The 17,953-nt window shown below is 45.3% G+C and overlaps 1 protein-coding gene across 1 annotated transcript; it reads right to left on the bottom strand.

Annotated features, from left to right (window-relative positions):
• Window positions 1-183: 183 nt before the first annotated feature.
• LOC309889284 (scavenger receptor cysteine-rich domain-containing protein DMBT1-like) lies at window positions 184-17,706 on the bottom strand (the record flags this gene model as incomplete). Its single annotated transcript, XM_082782049.1, has 10 exons — window positions 184-554; window positions 3,094-3,417; window positions 4,225-4,548; window positions 6,485-6,808; window positions 8,920-9,243; window positions 9,934-10,257; window positions 11,632-11,955; window positions 12,800-13,123; window positions 14,512-14,835; window positions 17,595-17,706. 10 exons carry the CDS (start codon window positions 17,704-17,706, stop codon window positions 184-186), a joined length of 3,075 nt encoding a protein of 1,024 aa, XP_082638175.1.
• Between the last annotated feature and the right edge of the window lie 247 nt (window positions 17,707-17,953).

The raw sequence follows: 17,953 nt of genomic DNA on the forward strand, positions 1-17,953 counted from the left end.
TGAGCTGCTGTGTGGGTAGATGGGAATCATCCCTCAAAATACCAACCTCCGACTTCAAACCTCTCCCTACCCCATGGCACTTGTCAGAGACATGGAAAGAGACAGTGAAAGTGAGACAAGTGCCACTTGTCTGAGACTGAGAAGGGATGAAGGGCCACCAGTGCCAAAACCCAGCTTAGAGGCTTAATGGCTACTAATGTCTAGCAGGATGGGACATGGATGAAGGTTACCTGAACATATGACGCCTGCATCTTCTCCATGGTTGCAGTTATGGACTCCCCAAGGCCTTGCCACACACTTGGAGAGGGCTGATTCTCTGCTGGAGCATTTCACATCATCCAGCCAGATACGGCCATAACCTTGCCCAAAATAAGCGGATCCTGGGGCTGACATGGCCTTCCCACAGCCCAGCTGCTGGCACACCACTTCAGCATCGCTCAGGTCCCAGTTGTCATCGCACACTGTTCCCCACTGCTGGCTCTGAAGCACCTCAACTCTCCCAGCACAACGAGTGGGGCCATTCACCAGCCGGAGTGGAGCTATTTCTGCAATCCCTGCACATAAAGCAACCCCGAAATATAAATGCACACGTAAATGCCCTGCACCTAAACCCTACTGACAATAGGCACGTCGTGGTGTCCTAGTGCCAACCAAGCTGTCCCATGGATAATGAGGACCTTCTGGGTGGACAGAGCTCCTCCCAGGGTTGCCTCCATACTGTCATAGAATCATTGAATATCCCAAGTTGGAAGGGACCCACAAGGATCATCGAATCCAACTCCTGGATCCCCAAAGGATGACCCAAAAATTCATACCATGTGTCTGAGAGCATTATCCAAACGCTTCTTGAACCAAAAACTGGCAGGCTTAGTGTTGTGATCAGTTCCCTGGGGAGCCTGTTCCAGTGCCCGACCACCCTCTCAGTGAAGAACCTTTTCCTGATATCCAGCCTGAACTGCCCCTGTCACAGCTTCAAACCATTCCCTCAGGTCCTGTCCATGTTACTTCTCCGTTTCCTCTGCCCGCAGACTTGCTAAAACATCTTGGTAAGGACTGAGAGTGGTATTTCAGTCTCCCAGCCAGTAAGAAATGTTAATTCATCCCTTCTGAGCAGGCATGTTTCAGATAGTTTATTTGAATCACTGTGTGAAACGGGGCACCATACCTGCTCTATATAAAGAGTAATATGCTCTGCAGAGCTCTGAAATAAAAATGCAATGTTGTGTACAGATATTACAGATGAAACCCATACAAAAGGAACAATTCAGGAGCCTCCAGTTAGGTGTCTTCTCCCATATGAGATGACGTGAAGCATCTTTGCTTCATCTTCAGCTCTCAAGTCAGAAGGGTGGAAATTTCACATAGCTCCTGGGCTCATATTGGCCCTACGTAGATTTCCAAATCCTGTTAGGTGTCTTATATAGCATTAGATACCTATGTTCAGAAACGTGATGCATTCCTAAATAAATGGGGTCACATGTGTGAGGCTTCATAATAGACCATGTTACTGAAACCTTCTTTTGGCCTTACATTTCACTCCAGTTACTGAAATATTCATCATATGTGTTCTGGATAATTTGCTAGGAGAAACTAGATTACAGTAGTGTATATTAATATACACTTATTCTTCCTTGAAATCTCTCATGCCTGGTGAAGACAGAAGGACTGGAAAATAAGTGGTCTTAGGAAATGTTAGTGTACTCTTTTCTGCACTGAAACCATGAACCACAGAATCAGTCAAAAAGAGAGAGTAAAATAAATACTTTGGTTTACAAACAGCCTGTTCTGTACTAGCATCAGATGACAGCATTTCAATCCATCATGACAATGAAGCCAAAGGAGGAGTAATGTCATCTACCACATTTGTAAGCCTTTGGATATAAGCATTTTAGGAGAGCCAGCAGAACTGTTCCTCTTTGTAATGCTGCCGTTGCTCTGCTCCTGATGGAGGCAATGAGCACCTCTGGGAGATACCCTATATCAAGATATATAAAGCAGAAAGGGATTTTTTCTCCACAAGCAGAGCTGTGGAACTGTACACCTACAACTCCCATCATCCAAGGTGATTCAGGTGAACTTGTGGAACCTTTTTCTTTCCGCTGACTTTAGAGGGGGAGATGCACGGCCAGGTCATCATCAGATGTGCACTTTTCTATGTTCAGGTCAGAGTCCTTTTGAAAGAGCTTTGAGTTCTCCTGAAGTTTCCCATAACTTTTCATGGAAAGAAGGGACTGCAGAACAGTTTTGATAATTTCTCCATCCCCAAAAAGTAGAAAAGAAAGGCTAAAAGATGAGAAAATAGGCTACCAGATCTTAAAGAAAACCTTGTGATTCTTTAGGATTACCCTGAGGGACGATTGTCCTGATGTTTTCAAGGCTGGATAAAGGCCTCCTGGTCTGCCCTCACAGCTGACCTTGCTTTGATCATGAATCTGACGTAGAGACTTCCTGAGGTATGAATTGTTCTATGATCCAAGGAGCCTCTCAACTGCTTTAACAAAGCAGGAGACTTCTTGCAGGTATGCAAGAGACACCAGAGAGAAAACTGAAAAAGCATTTAGATAAAAGTGCTGCAAAGACACATTCTGTGGTTTCAGTTTTTCAAAACATCCTGAAATGTGACATGTTATTACTTCTCATGACAGAATAAAACAGACTTCCCAGTCAGCCAGAGGCCAAGACTTGCTGAAAACATTTCTTAGTTTTACATGTGATCTTTATGTAAAACTATCAGTCTGAGAGATGACTCTATTCATATGAGACTACAAACCTGAACCTTGTAAATCAATCAGGAATGGGATGTTTATGGTACCTATCCAGCCCTAGTAAAATTCTTGGAGCCTTCAGAAGCTGCATGATGGAATACAACTATCAGATTGAAGCTTGCTGATGGCAACTCAGTAATTATGGATTATCTTCCAGTGTTGCCTGCTGACCATGAGCATTGTATACATCACACAAGATTGGGTTTATACACAACAGTCATTAACAGCAGACATTAGGAGCAGCTTAAGCTCAAAAATGTCCTTTTGCTGAAGGTGAAAATCTTATTTCCATGTTTGTGGACACGACTTAGACTGAGTCAGGAGTTACCTGAGCATACCACACCAGCGTCTTCTCCGTGTCTGCAGTTATGGGATCCCCAAGGCTGAAACTGGCATTCAGAGAGGGCAGCCTCAGTTCCTATACAATTCATGTCATCCAGCCAGATGGGGTCGGAGCCTTCTCCAAAGTGAGCTGAGCCAGGGGCTGACAGTGCTGTCCCACAGCCCAGCTGCCTGCACACGACATTGGCGTCAGCTGTGTCCCAGCCATCATCACACACGGTTCCCCACTGCTGGTCATGAAACACCTCAACTCTGCCAGCACAAGGACTCGAGCCATTCACAAGCCGTATGGGAGCAGCTTCTGCAACACCTGGAGCAAAACACAGAAGAATCACAGAAAAAGGTCAGGGAGCATTTCATGCCTCAGTGCTCTATGGAAGTGAGAAAATATCTTTCCTCGCAGGGGTCTTGTGCCAAAACAAATGGTGTGGCAACGATATGGATCATCCAGAACATCAGTGAGATTTGCTTTGATAGTGCCTCAGAGTTCATTTGTACCTGTAGCAGATTGCTACCGGACAGAGCACCAAGTGCTGAGCTCTTGCTTTAGGGCCTCAGGAAAAGCAGCAGATGCTGCCAGTGTTATCACTGGTTACACAACACTCCCCTTTTCTAGGGTTCTAGGGTCTAGGATGGCCAGGGTAGTCTGTGTCATCTGTTTCTCCTTCCCACATTCCCCAGTGACTGTGCTATGGGTCTCTGTCATGATGTTGTGCAGTCATGATTTAAAGAGCGCCATTTACCTCATTACTCAACACAACGGTTCTGCACATCACCAGCTGACTACACTCTGCAGCATGTTGGGATACCATCTCCCCACATGGCCCACACGTCTTATGTGATTTCAGCAACCAGAAAACATATCCATTTTGGTAGCCAATCAATGTCATCTGACTTCCAGCTTCAGCTCTGTAGGAACACCGGGCTTCTTTAAATACTATGTCATATCCTTCAGCAATGTGCAGGTGTCTAAAGTAGTCTAAAATAACACTCGGTTCAATCCTCTTGTATCTCATCCAAGAGCAACATTGATAAACATGTCCCCCAGGGCCACAGGCACCTCTCCCCAAAACAGCTTCCATTGTACCTCATGTTACATGGTATCAATTAGCTGTACCTGAGCAGAACACACTAGCATCTTCTTTGTGGTTACAGTTGTGGTCTCCCCAAGACCGTGCCTTGCAATCAGAGAGGGCAGTTTCGGCTCCTGCACAGTTCACATCATCCAGCCAAATTTGGTCAGTTCCTTGTCCAAACCGAGCAGAGCCAGGGGCTGAGATTGCTGCCCCACAGCCCAGCTGCCTGCACACCACTTGAGCATCTGCCAAATCCCAGCTGTCATCGCAGACGGTCCCCCACTGCTGCTCATGAAACACCTCGACTCTCCCAGAGCAGAAGTTCGAACCATTCACCAGCCGGACTGGGACTGGTTCTGGAACACCTGAGCCACAAAGGTAAGACAAGATAAGTTATTCTGGCAAAGACATTCCTGCTTGCCACATCAACAAGCACTGCATGCACTCCTTGGCTTAGTATGTACTCCAGAGATGAGCACCATGGAGAAAAGGAGGTTCATTGTGATTGCTCTTGCCCCAAAAGTCAAGGAAAATGTCAAGGAAAAGTGCTGACTGAAACAAAGGAGAAGAGATGTACTGATGGTTCAAATCCCAAAATCTGAGGTGCTTGAAGCTCTTTTATCCCTGTCTTTGAAAGATATCCATGTCCAGATAGCAAATCCAAGTAACTCCACAACTCAAGGGAAAGGACATTTGCCAGAGTGTGCTCTTTAGGCAACATGGTGGGAACACTGGGGTATGACTCACCTCAGCTAGACTTAAGCTTCAAGAAGCTGATTTGTTTTCCTTATTATTGGTACCTAGTGCTATTTGATATACCCAGGGAATCCCAGACATTCCAATGGGGCTGGCAGACTTGATACAAGATCAAGAGTAATTTGTGCCCTTCTGGATCTGCAATTAGAGACTGGGTAGGATGTCACAGGATATTTCAGATGACACAAGACAGGTATGTATTGGCAGATGAACCCCACTTTTACAACTCCACTGAGGACCCTTTACAGTCTCAAAAAAAAAAAAAAAAGCTCTGTTGGGTTGCAGTTTCCTTAATCTGCTTTGGGTGTCTGCATCCCAAATGTATCTGGGGCCAAATCCTGTCACAGACTCTTCTGTCTTAGTCTTTGCTGGCTGCAGAGGGACAACAGTACATTTAATTCAGACACAGGCAGTGAATCCACAGGGTATTTTCAAGTTGTTGGCAAGTAGCCAGAGAGAAACAGGTTATCTCCAGCAAGGGCAATTAAAGTGTTCTACTACTCTGGGGAGGTAATATGATTGCACAGAGGATGAAGAGGAATTAAATGGCAATTCTTCACAAAGAGATAAAAAGGATAGAAAGTGGCACTCTAAAGTGTTGTGCTGTTTGAAGAAAGACATAGACAAGTATAAGAAGCAGTGCTAACTACAGGACATCCAAATCAAGCCTTCAGAGCTACTCAGGATTTCCAAAACCTCATCTGGGTAACAGATTAGAAGAAATATGCCTAATATCTGAGAAGCCAGAGAAGAATAAGGGGAATGAGAAGAAGGTTAAAAACCTTGTCTCAAGAGGTGGATATGAATAGGATGAGAAAACTGAGAGGGGATGTAACACACTTAACAAAAGGCAAAGAGTAAATAACAATACACACTACAAAGAGAGAAGAGTCTGTACAATAAATTCCAGGTAAAGGTAGTCACGTCAGAGTTTCCTTCTAGTGGCAAAGAAGTGCAGTGCAACAATTTTGAGGAAATTGTCAGCTGTAGAGGTTTCAGAGAAGATGCTGGAAAAACATTTGTGAAAACAGGCCTTCTGAAGATGGTTCTAGCAAGGAAGGGAAAAGGGAAGGTAGATTAACTAGTTTCTGCAAGACTTCTTCATGTTCTTGACTTGAAGAGGAAAGAAAGAAAACTGAGACTGTATCTTGATTTTTCAAGTGTGATATGTTCATTGGCCTTGTCACTGACAAAATCAGAAGAGCCCAAGTGACAGTGTGCTGTTCTCTATACTAGGATGAATAACACCAGTCCTGCAAGCCGTCAAGGTTGCCAGTAGCTCATGTGGGAAAGAGTCCCAAATTTAAATTCTTGAGCACAGCAAGTGGCAGGCTGGACTTCAGCACCACAGTGTTATGGTTAGATTTTGAATGGGAAGGAGAGGGGAACACAAATGGATTTACAAACATCCCTGCTTGAAGCACTTTTTCTGTCTAGTACTGTGGTTTGAGATTTGTAAGATGGGAAGAGAGCACCTTATGGCATTTCAAGCATCCCTCCACATACCATAAATGTTAATCAAAAGGTGAAATAGAAGAGACTTACCCAAGCACACAACACCAGCATCTTCTCCATGACTACAGTTATGGGCTCCCCATAGACTGGTCTCACATTTGGAAAGGGCAGTTTCAGTTCCTGTGCAATTCACATCATCCAACCAGATGGGGCCAGACCCTTTTCCAAAATAAGCAGAGGCTGGAGTGGATAGTGCTTTCCCACAGCCCAGCTGCTGGCAAACGACTTCTGCATCTCTTATATCCCAACTGTCACCACACACTGTTCCCCACTGCTGGCCATAAAAAACTTCAACTCTCCCACTGCAACGATTCGGCCCATCCATTAATCGGAGTGGAGCTACTCTTGGTATGTCTAAATAAAATAGAAAGGGTAGGAATATACATTACTGAGTTGCCATTAGCCTAATTAAAAGTAAGATAAAATGCATAATCACAGTGAGTATCTTGGGGCATCCAGGGTACAGTTATCCAGTTGCCTGAAGATGGGATATCTTCACCAGTTCAAAACTAAGTAGGAAATAGTCTGTGTACCATATTCTGCAGAATATAATTTAGATATAGTATAGTATAAGTCAGAATAATTTAATAAAGGTCTTGGGAGTGTGGAGAGGTACCTGCTGACTGGAAGCTAGGCAATGTTATACCCATCCATAAAAAGGGCATGAGAGAAGACCCAGGAAACTACAGACCTGTTACTTTGACTTCAGTCCCTGGAAAAGTTATGCAGAAGATTGTCCTGGGGGATATTGAATGACATTAAGGAACATAGTTATTATCAGGCAGAGTCAACATGAGTTCATCAAGACAAAGTCCTGCTTTTGTAAATCAATCTCCTTCTATGACAAAGCCACCTGCTTGGTGGATGAAGGGAACGCAGTGGATGCAGTCTTTTTGAATTTCAGTGTGGTCTATGATACTGCTCCTCACAGCATCCTTTTGGATGAATTGTCCAACTGTAAGATGAACAGGTTCACGCTACACTGCGTGATGAACTGGCTTGATGGTAGAGCTCTAAATGTTGTAGTGAATGGGGCTACATCTGCCTGGCAGACAATCCCTGGCAGTGTTCTCCAGGGCTCATTCTAGGGCCAGTCCCACTCAACGTTTTTATCCATGATGTGGATGCATGAGTGGAGCTCATCCTCAGCAAGTTTAGGATTACACTAAACTGGGAGGTGGTGTTGATTCCCTAGGGGGATGAGAGGCCTTGCAGAGGGATCTAGATAGATTGGAGCACTGGGCGGTAAGTAACTGTATGAAGTTCAACAGAGGAAAATGCTGGATTCTGCACCTGTGACAGAGCAATGCCAGACACAGGCACAGGCTGGAGAACAGCTCAGCAGAAAGGGACCCAGGGGTGTTGGTTGACAACATGCTCAAGTGTATGAGCCAGCTCTGTGCCTTGGCAGCCAAGAGGGCAAACCACATTTTGGGATGCATTAAATGCAGCACGGCCAGATGGTAAAAAGAGGTGGTTGTCTTGGTATATTTAGTGTTGGTGTGGCCTCACCTTGAATATTATGTGCAGTTCTGGCCTCCACATTATAAAAATGAAGTTAAAGTCCTTGAAAGCATGCAGAGGAAGGCAACAAATCTGGTAAAAGGGCTGGATGGCATGTCCTGTGAGGAAAGGCTGAGGACACTTCTTTAGAAAAAGAGAGGCCCAGATGTGACCTCATTACTCTCTGTAATTACCTAAAGAGGGGAAGCACAGAGAGATCTGCTGGCCTCTTCTCCCTGGTAGCCGATAACAACATGGGAATGGCACAAAGCTGCACCAGGGGAGGTTCAGACTGGGCCTTAGGAAATATTTATTCACTGTGAAGGTGATCAATACTGGAATGGGCTTCCTTGTAAGGTGGCTAATGCCCCATGCCTGTCAGTGTTCAAGGGGCATTTGGACAATACCCTCAACTATACGCTCTAACTTTTGGTTAACCCTGAAGTGGTCAGGGAATTGGGCTAGATGATCTTTGTAGGTCCTTTCCAACTGATCTATTTTATTCTACTCTATTTGATTCGATTCGATTCGATTCGATTCGACTCGACTTGACTCGACTCTATTCGACTCTATTCGACTCGACTCTATTTGACTCGACTCTACTCTGTTCAACTCTACTCTGTTCGACTCTACTCTATTCGACTCGACTCGACTCGACTCGACTCTACTCTACTCGACTCGACTCGACTCTACTCTACTCTACTCTACTCTACTCTACTCTACTCTACTCTAATCTACTCTAATTTTTCTAAGCCAAGGGAAACACAGATTCTGTGTTCAAGGACACCTACATGCATGCCAAAAAAGAGGAATTTGTAACACGTCTCCAGTATAATGACAGAGAGCTCACAACACATTCAGGAACTAAGGGCACATGGGCACATCATAAAGACAGAGCCTTCAGGTAGGTTGGTGCAGAAAACCTTCCCTATCATGCAGACAGAGACACAGACAGGGGTTACCTGAACATACCACACCAGCGTCTTCTCCGTGTCTGCAGTTATGGGATCCCCAAGGCTGGAACTGGCATTCAGAGAGGGCAGCCTCGGTTCCTATACAATTCATGTCATCCAGCCAGATGGGGTCGGAGCCTTCTCCAAAGTGAGCTGAGCCAGGGGCTGACAGTGCTGTCCCACAGCCCAGCTGCCTGCACACAACATTGGCTTCAGCTATGTCCCAGCCATCATCACACACAGTTCCCCACTGCTGGTCATGAAACACCTCAACTCTACCAGCACAATGACTTGGACCATTCACAAGCCGGATGGGAGCTGTTTCTGCAACATCTGGAGCAAAACACAATTGAAAAATGTTCAGGAGTATTGCATGCCTCAGTGTGCTGTGGAGGGGCCAAAACAAAACATCATCACAATGGTCTAGTAGCCAACAGCACTTGACCCCCTGGTGTATAAAGTTGCAGTGAAAGTTGCCTCAGAATTTGTTCCCACACCCTTGGCTGGTACTTTAGCAATGAATCTTTTATCTGTTGAGTGTTCAGAGCTGAGCACCCAGATTTCTTCCCTAATAGTAGGGCATCAAAATGGGGTTGGGGAGCATTGACTGGACCAGAGTGCAGGGGGAAACTGTGCCTTTGGGAGTGCAGAGTTTGTACTCGTGAGCCTCCATAAATCCAGCCATCAGGACTCACTGTCGAAATCCATAGCACTCTAGTCCCCGTAAGAGCTTCAAACTGCTCCCTGGAGCATGGCTCCAGGTTCTGGGCACAATGGGTAACACAGTGCCCTAGGCCTCCTCCATAGCTCATATCCCCCAGGGATTATCCTTAGCAGTGGGATTAGTGCAGAAGGAAAAACAACCTTAGCATCCATGTATCACTCTCCTTATATCTCAGCCCACAGCTGAATGATCAGCACACAGTCTCCTGGTCCTGAGGGGACTCCAGAGCTACCAGCAACCTTCTCACAAGTGCATTCCCTCCATTGTACTCCACATGTCATGGCATACATTAGCAGTACCTGAACACTCCACAGAAGCATCTTCATTGTGGTTACAGTTGTGGTCTCCCCAAGGCTTGGCCCGGCACTCTGTGAGGATGCTTTCAGCTCCTGCACAGTTCACATCATCCAGCCAAATTTGGCCGGTTCCTTGTCCAAACCGAGCAGAGCCAGGGGCTGAGATTGCTGCCCCACAGCCTAGCTGCCTGCACACCACTTGAGCATCTGCCAAATCCCAGCTGTCATCGCAGACGGTCCCCCACTGCTGCTCATGAAACACCTCAACTCTCCCAGAGCAGGAATTTGAACCATTCACCAGCCGGACTGGAAACAGCTCAGAAAATCCTGTATTGAGAAATAGTAAAGGCATCATTTTTTGGGGCTTTCAATCATGTGGATTGAGGACTTGTTAGTGTTAGTGTTAGGTCAGAGGTTGGACTAGGTGATCTTTGAGGTCTCATCCAACCTAGATGATTCCATGATTCTATGTTTTGGTTCATACTGATTCTGTGCTGCCTGGATTGCTGCTCTGTGGCATGGGCAGACACTGTTCTTTATTCATGACAGAACAGCAGATCCTTGCAGCAGTTTCTGTCTCCTAGAATGGTGGTCTTCAGTTGACATCTCTTGTTGACTGGGCCTGACTAAAAATCAGACAAGTCTGGTGAACCCGCATTCCATCACAAGATAAGAGTTATACTTGCACCACGTTATTGTGATGAGTCAGACTAGGGGGAATAGTCTGGGCTGGTGAGATGAACTTGGAAGGGACAGAAACCTGTGGACTAACACTGGTCCAGGAGCACCAAGGGGCATTATAGTCTAGGCTGTGTTAAGGACTCTTGGCAGCTCAGATCAGCAATTTCTGTAAGGCACAAGGCATTGATTGAGGACTGAGAGTAAGAGATGCTGAAGCTGTAAAGCTCTGGTGATGTTGAGCATCAAGTATTTGGTGCTGGGGGACTTGCTTGGGTGAAGTTATGCAATAACATCTCACTGAGGAATATTACTTGAACAGCAGCAAGCTTGAAAGATAGAATTAATGTGGCCTATTATAGGTGTTTAAACACTCAGCAGCATCTGTCTTGGGACAACTGTGAGGTAAGACATACAAATTTCACCAGAGGTGTCCGTTTCCTTCATAGATGTGTAGTCAAACCACAGTTTTAGATTTCATATTTGCACTTTTTATGTCTGAGGTTTGAAAGACAAATCTCTTCTTAAACTCAGCAGCTGATGATGGGAACTGCTTAAGATTATCTGGGCAGAGCACGGGAGTGGGAGACCTACAGCCATTCCTCACAGACATTTTTTGAATGCGTGAAGGAAGAGGAACAGGAGAAAGAGCAGTAGCATTTGAGAACCAGAGCTGTTAGCCCTGGATGAATGGGCTACAGTCTGACTTATGCAGTGATACTCCTCATACTTCACGTGTTTTTCTCTGTTAGGCCAGAAGAAATGCAAAATGATTGGGTTAAAGAGCAGCTGAGATGAGAAAACACCCCATAATGGGGGTTTTGCGCTCTGCTTTAGCAAACTGGCCCCCAGAAGCAACCCCTTTAAAAAGACATAGGTTATAATTGCCTATAGATTTAGGCACGTCGTTTTCTTAAGTACTCTATGTCACTTCCTTTGGAAGACCTATTTGTGGTGAAGGACCTGAACCCCAGGGTCACTCACAGATAACTTCCCCCATGATTTAAGGTGAATTATGGGTACCTTCACAAAGCACTCCAGCATCTTCTCCATGCCCACAGTTATGGACTCCCCAGGGAGTGGCCATGCATTCGGAGAGAGCAGCTTCTGTCCCTGTGCAGTTGACATTATCAAGCCAGATGGGGTCAGATCCTTGTCCAAAGTAAGCCCTATGGGGAGCTGATAAGGCCTTCCCACAGCCTAGCTGCCTGCACACAACTTCTGCATCAACCAAGTCCCAGTCATCATCACACACTGTTCCCCAACGTTGGCCGTAAAACACCTCAATTCTCCCAGAGCAGGGGGTCAAGCCATCCACTAATCGGAGTGGGGCAGGTTTTGCAAAGCCTGCAAGAAAAAAAAAAAAAAAAAGGAGAAATATCTGATGAAGATTTTGTTTTGTCTGTCTCCCACTTGTCAATGAGTATAGTGACTCTCATGGCTTTGCATTTTGTAGATTTTGACAAGAGAAAATATTGCATAAAGAAGCAACACAAACTATTCCTCCACCCTCACAGCATTATCTGTTCAGCAGTGTCACCAGCAGGGTTCCAAAGGCATCCATTTGGGGGCCAGTTCTCTCTAATACTTTCTATAGGTATTCTGGATTCAGGACTCAAATGCAAACTAAGTTTGCAGATGATACTGAATTAGGAGGAGCTGTTGACTCCCTCAAGGGTGAAGAGGCCTTGCAGAGACATCTTGACAAACCACAGAGCTGGGCAATCACCAACAATGTGAAGTTTAACAAAACTGAGCACCAGATTGTGCACCCGGGAAGGGGCAGCCCTAGATAGATGTATGGACTGGGGGATGAGAGGCTGGAGAGCAGCCCTGTGGAAAAGGATCTGGGGGTTCTGGTCAATGGCAAGTTAAATATGAATCAACAGTGTGCCTTGGCAGCCAAAAGGGCCAAGAGTATCCTGGCTGTATTAAGCATGGTAGAGCTAGGTGGTCTATGGGAGTGTTTGTCTCACTGCCCTCTGTGCTAGTGTGGCTGGCCTTCACCTTGTATGTCTAGTAGCATGTTTGCCAGCCCTTTGTAGATGACCAAGGTGTGTTAAAGGGTCTAGATAACTAGAGGTTCCAGAATCACTCTCATACTGGGTAAATCAGCTGTGGCATATGCTGCCTGTGCTTTACATTTCTAGCATATGTCCACCCCCTACAAACCCACTTGTGTGAGAATTACCTGAGCATACAACACCAGCATCTTCTCCGTGCACACAGTCATGGAGTCCCCAAGGCTTTGTACTGCATTCAGACAGGGCAGCTTCAGTTCCTCTGCAGATAACCTCATCAAGCCAGATGGGTTCAGAGCCTCTCCCAAAATAAGCCGAGGAAGGAGCGGATAGGGCTGTCCCACAGCCCAGCTGCCGGCATACAACTTCAGCATCAACTATATCCCAGTTGTCATCACAGACAGTTCCCCATTGATGGCCATAAAAAACCTCCACTCTCCCAGAACAGTGACTTGTACCATTCACTAATCGTATTGGAACTGTTTTATTAAGTTCTGCATTAAAAAATAACAAACAAACAAACAAAAGAAAACAATCGACAAACCATCACTAACAAAAACAATCCAACAGGATCAGGGATTGCACGTGGAAAGATCCCCTAGAGACTGAAGGAAAATCTGTCCAGGGCCTGAAAAGGCTGATGAGGATAAGCTTCTGAACTTTTCTCTGACATTTCAGATTTCCTAATTAGAGAGATAAACAGAAAGGATTTGGATTTTCGATGATGCAGAATTTCAACTGACATGAAACTGTTCCAGGGTGGCAACTGGCTGCATATCCAGACACCTATGTCTTACACGTATGTACATGTTGGTATCTCCATGTGAGATGAGTATTGAAATTCTGATTAGTTGATGGTGTCTCAGCTCACCAAATATTGAGGTTTGAGTCAATGGCCCAAAAAGGTGATCAACAATGTTTGCAATGCTGCACATATTCCTCCATCAGAGTCCAGCTGGTATCCTGTTGGGTCTATCTTAGGGAATCTGTCTCATCTGCTAGTCCCATGCAGTTATGTCAGATGCCCCAGGGCATTTAGAGCTGTGTGGCAACTGTGCAGGGAATGGACTACACTACTCCTATCAGAAAGACACCCAGCCCAAACTGTGACAGCTGCATTTAGACACAGATAAATCTAGGCCTTAATATGGAGTTGAATCCCATTCCAGATCCAACTAGGTGGATGTCTAGGAGCAGAGTCTTTGGGAAATACTGCCATGAAAAGGGGCAATGGGCAGCCCATTTATCTCCCAACACGCTCTCTACTTCCTGGGACCTATGGGAAACTTGATTATGCTTTAGTCCCAAGTTAACTGTGGTGTAGAAGGGTAAGAAACACTTTCAAGACTTTCCCACCCAGTTCCAGGAGCTCAGCATTCATCAACACCATGACATCCAGGTCAGAACTGGCTCATGGACAAATGACCCAATACTGCTCATCTCTCATCACAGTGCCAGTCTGGAGAATAGATGTATCCACCAGGAGTATCATAAAATACAAATGGAACAAAAAATTACAAATACAAAAATAGAAATGCTCAACTTCTAAGTCATATTTAAGCCATGCATGCATGGAAAGCTTATGCATCCAGGAGGTGTTCCTTTCATTTTTTTTTGCCCATTAACAGTATGGTGATGGAATAAAAAACAGACCAGCACAGACAGAACAAATCAATGCTCTACCAGACACACTATTTAACTGACAACAGAACTGAGCTTGTCCTTGGCATGGTACAGGACAGTTCTGAAGCATCCATCTTCGATCTGAGTCCTAAGGGTGGCACTGACTGAGAAATAAAATCTTGCAAACAGGCTTAAAAATAACCCTCTACACAGCACAGCCTCTTGGTGCCACATGAGGAGTGGTGTAAACAGAAGTTACCTGAGCACACAACGCCTGCGTCTTCTCCATGATTGCAGTTGTGCTCTCCCCAGGGTCTGGTCCTGCATGCAGAAAGGTCAACTTCCGTACCATTACAATTCATGTCATCCAGCCAGATACGACCAGTTCCTTGACCAAACTGAGCCAATCCAGGAGCTGACAGTGCTTCCCCACACTCCAATTGCCTGCATACAACCATGGCATCGGATAGATCCCAGCTATCATCACACACTGTTCCCCACTGCTGATTCCAAAGCACCTCAAGCCGCCCCGTGCAGCGGTTGGGGCCATTCACGAGTCTGATTGGAGCTGAGTTGGCAACACCTGAATCACAAAACAAGACAAGATGTGAAATAGGCATGAACCAGGTTTTGGCTGACAGTGGAGAATGTTAACATCTTGCTCTTGTAGGAATAATGCCTGTTTGGGTTTGGCTGCAGAAGGATTGCTGAAATGTCAACCACTGGTACTTTCAGCAAGAACACAGAAATAAAAGTTTGTTGGCTAATTAGTGGTGCAAATGTGACACGATGTGACAGCACCACACCACAGAAACCTTAGGCTGTATCATGTAGCTTCAGAGGAAAATCTCAGGTCATAAGGAGATGGAGGTGACAGTGTTTCCATGCAACCTGAGCTACTGCAGCACTGCAGGTCTCATGTCATCCCTACCCACCCTCTTTGTGCAGCTTCCTCCACCATGAATGCTTCTCCCAAGACCTGTCACTTTCACTGTATATTGCAAATTGTTGAAGGAAGTTTTTAGTTCAGTACTCTAAGTGTAAATTGGGATTTCCACATACTTGTCAAAAACATTTGCCAGAACTGTGCTATCCAGAGCTTCTCAGATGGGGCCATGGGAAGCATACTTTATGTGTCTAAATATAGGTTGCTGGTGTCATTTGTAGCTCTGCACTCTGCAGAGCAGTAGCTGGAGCCCTGAAAAGAGAAACTAGAGCAACTTAAATGGCTCTAGGCACCTATTTTCAGACAAATGCCTACAGTGGATAGGGTAGGATTGACTTCCCACATGCTGACAGTTCCAGCATTGTCTGTGCTAAACAAATGGGCTCCCACACAGTGAAGAGAAAATGGTATTTCCAATTAGCATCCATCTTATAACAAGGGAGGAGAACTTGAGGTACAGAAGGGCCTGTTTCTCTTTGTTGTTGAAAGGAAAATTCAGGCTGCTATTGGGATCCAAACCTGTCAGAAGACACCATAGTTCCTTCCGTACTGAGAAAGACCTTGTCTGATGCATAAATTGTGTCTATATCTTTGATCCTAGGTGCTGTTTCCCACAGCCTTTATGCATTATAAGAGAGGGTTTTATGTAAAAGGCTGCTACATAAAGGCTTGCCAGGTCCACTTTTCTATGATAATACATGTAAGAAGCACAGATAATTGCCAATATGGATCCTATCAGGGTTGGACAAGGGCCTGGGCAACCTGATCTAGTGGGTGGCATCCCTGCCCATGGCAGGGAGGTTGAAAGTAAGTGATCTTCAAGGTACCTTCTAGACCGAAGCCATTCTATCATTCTGTGATTTTCTTAAGCCTGAAACTGCCAAATGATGCTATTTGATTATTTACAATTCTGGTCCAGCTGTTGCTTCACCCTAGTCCCCGAAGCAGCCTTAGCTTATGTCAGGCTTGGTTAAAGATTAACAGTACTGTCTCCAGATAATCCCTATCCCATTATTTTACCTTTTTTTTTTTTTTTTTTTTTTTTTTTTTTTTAAAGTTATCTGAAAATGCTGGTTTGTGGAATATAAATGCAACTCCATTAGGCAGTAGCTCTTACAGAGAAGCAGGGAAGGTCTGCTATACTGATTCCTTCTTAGGTCCTGGTTCAAATCTAGTCTGTGAATGTAGAGGGGAGGGAAAAATAAAAGGATTAAGTTTTGGATTACAGAGATCAATCAAGGAAAGATCTGTCTTTATGCTTGCATTTGTTTGTTTCCAGGGTTTGTATCTGTATGTTTGCATTCATAATACCTCTAAATCTCCATGTGAGCTTTGGAAGCCAAATGATGATCTCTGCTACTGCCTTCTCTTGCCTGAGAAAGGTCATGTCCTTCTGCAGTACCAGGAGTTTAATTTATCATAGAATCATAGAATGGTTTGGGCCAGTTCCAACTAGGGACCTAGTTCCAACCTCTTTGCCATGGGCAGGGACATCTTCACGTTCCCCAAAGCCCCATACAACCTGGATTTCAGGAATTTCAGGGAGGGAGCACCTACAACTTCTTTGGTCAACCAGTTCCTGTGCCTCACCACACTCAGAATGAAGAATTTCTTACTTATATCTAATCTAAAGCGACCCTCTTTCAGTTTACAGCCATTACCCTTTGTCCTGTTACTATATGTCCTTACAAAAATTATCTCTTCATCTTTCTTGTAAGTTCCCTTTAATTAATGAAAGGTGGCAATAATGTCTCCCCAGAGCCTTCTCTTCTCCAAGCTGAACAACCTCAGATCTCTCAGTCTGTTTTCAAACTGTAAGTGCTCCAACACTCTGATCATTTTTGTGGCCCTCTTCTGGACCTGCTGTAACAGGTCCATGTCTTCCTTTTGCTGTGGGACCCAGAGCTGAACACACTACTACAGGTGGGGTATGACAGGAGCGGAGTAGAGGGGGAGAATCACCTCTGTCACCCTCTGGTCACGCTTCTATTGATGCAGGTTATGGTTGGCTTTCTGCAAGTGCACACTACCAGCTAATGCAGAGTTTTTCTTTCACCAACACCTCCAAGTCCTTCTCCATTCAGATTCAGAGGGCTGCTCTCAGTCCTTTTATCCCCCAGCCTCTATTCACGTTTGGGATTGCCCTGACCCAGGTGCAGATACTTGGACTTGTTCAACTCCATTATGTTCATATTGGCCCCTCTCTCATGCCTGTCCAGGTCCCCCTGGATGTCATCCCTTCCTTAAGCTTACTGAATTTTCAGTCCTTTTTTTCCAGCCACAAAACCCATTTCCCTGCTGGAACCAGGGATATGAGACGGGTCAATCCATCATCAGCACCATATATCAGACCATATCTGGAACCCCATTCTCCAGGAGCAAAGGAGGAAACTTACCCCAAAGCCATGCCAGGAGGAAAAGCACAGTTTCCATCCTCATTCCTCCAAAGGCAGACAGACTCCTGCTGTGGAGAAGACTGGATGAGAGAAGACTTCCTGGCGGTCCCATGGTAGCAGCAGAAACCTTGTACAATCCAGTCCTTGAAGGCCTGGACAATGTAGAGCAGGAATAATGTCCTTTTTAGGAGAGACAAAGAGCTCAGAGTCAGTGACTGGCTGGGCAAGAAGGAGAGAAGACAGTAAGGACCAAGAGTTAAGGTAAATGACAAATATTTCTTACACTGACTCCTCCCCTTAATTGGCCTCTCCCTCTTCACCCACCAGAGCTCTGGCCACCTCCCTCTGCTTTTCTGCAT

The sequence above is a fragment of the Aythya marila genome (genome assembly GCF_965140915.1).
Source record: "Aythya marila genome assembly, chromosome: 34".
In the NCBI taxonomy this organism is placed as follows: domain Eukaryota; kingdom Metazoa; phylum Chordata; class Aves; order Anseriformes; family Anatidae; genus Aythya; species Aythya marila.